The sequence below is a fragment of the Pinus tabuliformis genome, chromosome 3_2 (genome assembly GCF_031772625.1).
Source record: "Pinus tabuliformis cultivar Carrire ecotype Pingquan chromosome 3_2, CPIR1, whole genome shotgun sequence".
NCBI lineage: Eukaryota > Viridiplantae > Streptophyta > Pinopsida > Pinales > Pinaceae > Pinus > Pinus tabuliformis.
In genome coordinates this window covers 261,902,512-261,905,783 of record NC_142302.1, presented here as the reverse complement: position 1 = coordinate 261,905,783, position 3,272 = coordinate 261,902,512, and the positions used below count along the sequence as shown (strand labels likewise).

Here is a 3,272-nt window from a genome sequence, read left to right as displayed (position 1 = left end):
TTATTGGCCCTTACAAGATGATGTAGGTTGATGACGTTAGCATGATGTGGCCCAATCAAAGGTGGACATGCGTTAGGCAGATTTAGTGTTTTTGGCTACCTGAATGACCCTTTTTTGAGTGACATGTGGAGCAATCAAAATATGACACGTGGTGCAGGTGACATCACCATGATGTCACCCCACATGTCAATGCCCAAAATAAATAAGCAGAGCACTTAAGAAACAGGTAGCTTGATTAGGCATTGATATGACATGGGTAGTATAAGATACAACTCGGACTAAGAGAATTTTTATTGTCTATTGATGTAGCAGGGACACCACGGTATAGTTAAACTCACAGGACAAATCCCGAAAGAATTTAATGCACACAATGAGAAATATCTGAGGTATAAGCATTGGGACATGTCATACTAATAAAAGGAAGAGCCACAACCAATAAGAAGTGAAAGGGCGGACCCCATTGACACCTAAGCCCACTAAAAGAAGCCTGGATGATTCAAAAGGATTCAAAACTAAATCATCGGGATAGAGGGATGTAAGCTAAACACTGGCACATGTTTTATACAGCAGTTATAACCGAGGGATACAAAGGAAAATAAACCCTCATAGGGTTAAAAAGTGGTTTAGTGCTTGAAGGCTTGAGCAAAGGTCACAATTCTTGGTTTTATGGGTGGAAAGAAGATAAGGCGCAAGTAGAAAAGGAGCTTAAGGCCAATTTTTATGAAATTGACAGTTTAGTGGTGGATTTTGTTAGTTAAGCTAAAGTCAACATCTTTCTAATAATAGAAAAGCCATGTTAAAGCCTAAAAACTACTAGAAATGCTAAAATAAGAAGAAAAACTTAGTTTAACTTACTGAACTAGGTGTTCAAGGTCTAATAACTTGGAGAACATATTCAGGACACATATTTTGAATAGGAGAAAGCCATAAATAAATAATCATGCAAGAATACAAGAAAAGAAAAGAGACAAAATATAGAAAAATAATTTTTTTTATGAGTAGGCTTGATTAAGAAAGTTTGAGAGTTTGTGTGATCAAGTTGAGTTGATGTTGGTGTGAATGATGAGTTTCTGAGTAACCAGATATTGCTAAAGGTATCAGTGATCGAGGAAGAAGGAGAAAATTGTTTTATTTTGAAATTTGAGGTGTTATTCATGGTTCTAGTATGAAAATGGATGAAATATAAATCAATGAGTGTCAATAAAGTTGTAGCTTGTAGATCAAAGGTCAGTTCTCCTTCCTACTAGTTGTAGCCAAAGAATTGTAACAACAAGTTGTAGCTTTGCTTGTGAAGTAATTGGAGAACAATTTGAAGAATTTGTGTGTTCCTTTGTGATTACTGATATTATTTCTTGTCATGCTTATTTGAATTAATTGCTAAAGTACTTTGTGGTTTCCTAGAGTTATTGTAGAAGTGAAAGAATGTTTTTAAATTTGTAGAATTCCTACAATATTGATTCAACCCCCCCCCCCAAGCATTTTACTGACTTCTAACAATTGGTAATAGAGCTTGGTTACTTTAGATCATTTTAATAGTTGGAATAAAGATCAAGGACCATGGAAAACTAGGAAGGAGATTTACGAACAGGGCACCCATGTTCAATGGAACAAATTATGTGTTTTGGAAAGTGAGGATGAAGACCTGCATTAAATCACTTGGAACTAATGTGTGGGATGTTGTGGAAGAATAATATCAAAATCATCCAATAGTGATCACCAAATATCAAAATATGGAGGTCAAATACAATGTTAAAGCCATGAATTCGCTTCTTGTTGGACTACCTAAATTAGAATTTGTCAATGTAATGGACTACACATTTGCTAAATCCATCTAGGAAAAGATGATTAGCTTCTATGGAGGTGACAATAAGGTAAAGAAAGCTAAACTTCAAGGTTATAGGATGAAATTTGAGTCTTTAAGGATACACGGTGATGAAGATATTGCAAAGTATTTTTTAAGGGTTGTTGAGATTGTGAACACCATAAGAGGTCTTGATGAGAAGCCAGATGAAGTTGTGGTAGTTCAAAAAATGTTGATATTTCCTCCTAAAAGGTTTAATCTCAAGGTTTCAGCCATTGAAGAGACGTCTACTTTGAAAACTCTCACTCTAGATCAAATACGTGGTATACTTACTACCTATGAGATGAAAATTTCTAATGGAAATCTGCACCCAAAGAATCAACCTTCAAAGCATAACATAAGTGTAAGGAAGAGCATGATGACTCATGTTGTGAATTATATGAATGAGAAGCCAAATTTGTGAGGAAGCTTATAAAGGAAAGCTACTATTTAAGTTTTTTAATTGTGCCAAAGTTGCTCATTATGCTTCAAAGTGTCCTAAAAAGAAGACGAAAGATTATAATCCTAAAGAAAGATTCAAGAAAGTAAAAAAATAAAGAAATAAGGTTAAGATGAGGGGTTTCTATGTTCAATAAGACAACTCCTCTAAAAGTGAAGTCAACCAATCCTCAGGTGAGGACAAAGATGATTAAATCCAAAATAATTCATGTTGATGGCCATATGAAATATGGAAGTTGAGGCCAATAATTCTAATGATGAAGAGGCAGAAGTGGACCTAGAAGGAGAACTAGTAAGTGCTCTGGAAGAAATTGAAAGGTTGATAAAGAAAAATAAAATTCTGAAGGAGTCATTGATCAAAGAAAAGGATGAAGATGTTGAACCATGGATCTTACAAATTGAAGAAGGCAAGAAAATTTTAGATTCCTTAAATCAACAATTGAATGAGAAGAATCAGGCTTGTGAAAGGCTAGAAGGAGAAATGACATTACTGAGAAAAGAGCTATAGAAGGAAAAAACATAGCTGAGCTTCAATCATAAATTTGGTAAAGGGAATGATAGTTTGAATGAGCTATTTGAAGCACAACGAGTTTCCAATGATTGCAGTGGTCTTGGTTTTGAAACTGAATCAAGTTCAATAGTAGAGCTAAAAGGAAAAAAATACAATTAGTTTTGTTCCAACAACAACTCAAGGGATTGCGCAGAAATAAAAGGAGAATATGCATCCCAAGAATTATCAACAGCAGAAAAAGGAAGAAAGCACTGGTAAGGAAGATACTAAAAGATCAATCCATAATAGAATACACTCTTCAAGGTATGAAAATATTTTACTAGGATATTTCTTTACTTGTACTAATTATGGTCATAAAGTAGAAAATTGCAGAGTGAACCTATCCTATAAACAACTAATATCTAGAAGAAGAAATCAACAAAATAGACAAATAAAAAAGGAAATCCAAGTACAAAAATCCTT

The 3,272-nt window shown here is 34.2% G+C and overlaps 1 protein-coding gene across 1 annotated transcript; it reads left to right on the top strand.

Annotated features, from left to right (window-relative positions):
- Positions 1 to 1,841: 1,841 nt before the first annotated feature.
- Positions 1,842 to 2,264, top strand: LOC149180663 (uncharacterized). Its single transcript, XM_089413947.1, has one exon. It carries the CDS (start codon positions 1,842 to 1,844, stop codon positions 2,262 to 2,264), a length of 423 nt encoding a protein of 140 aa, XP_089270073.1.
- The last annotated feature ends 1,008 nt before the right edge of the window (positions 2,265 to 3,272 follow it).

Excerpts from the sequence above, each read along its gene's own strand:
- LOC149180663 (XM_089413947.1), top strand. The coding sequence starts at position 1,842 with ATGATTAGCTTCTATGGAGGTGACAATAAGGTAAAGAAAGCTAAACTT.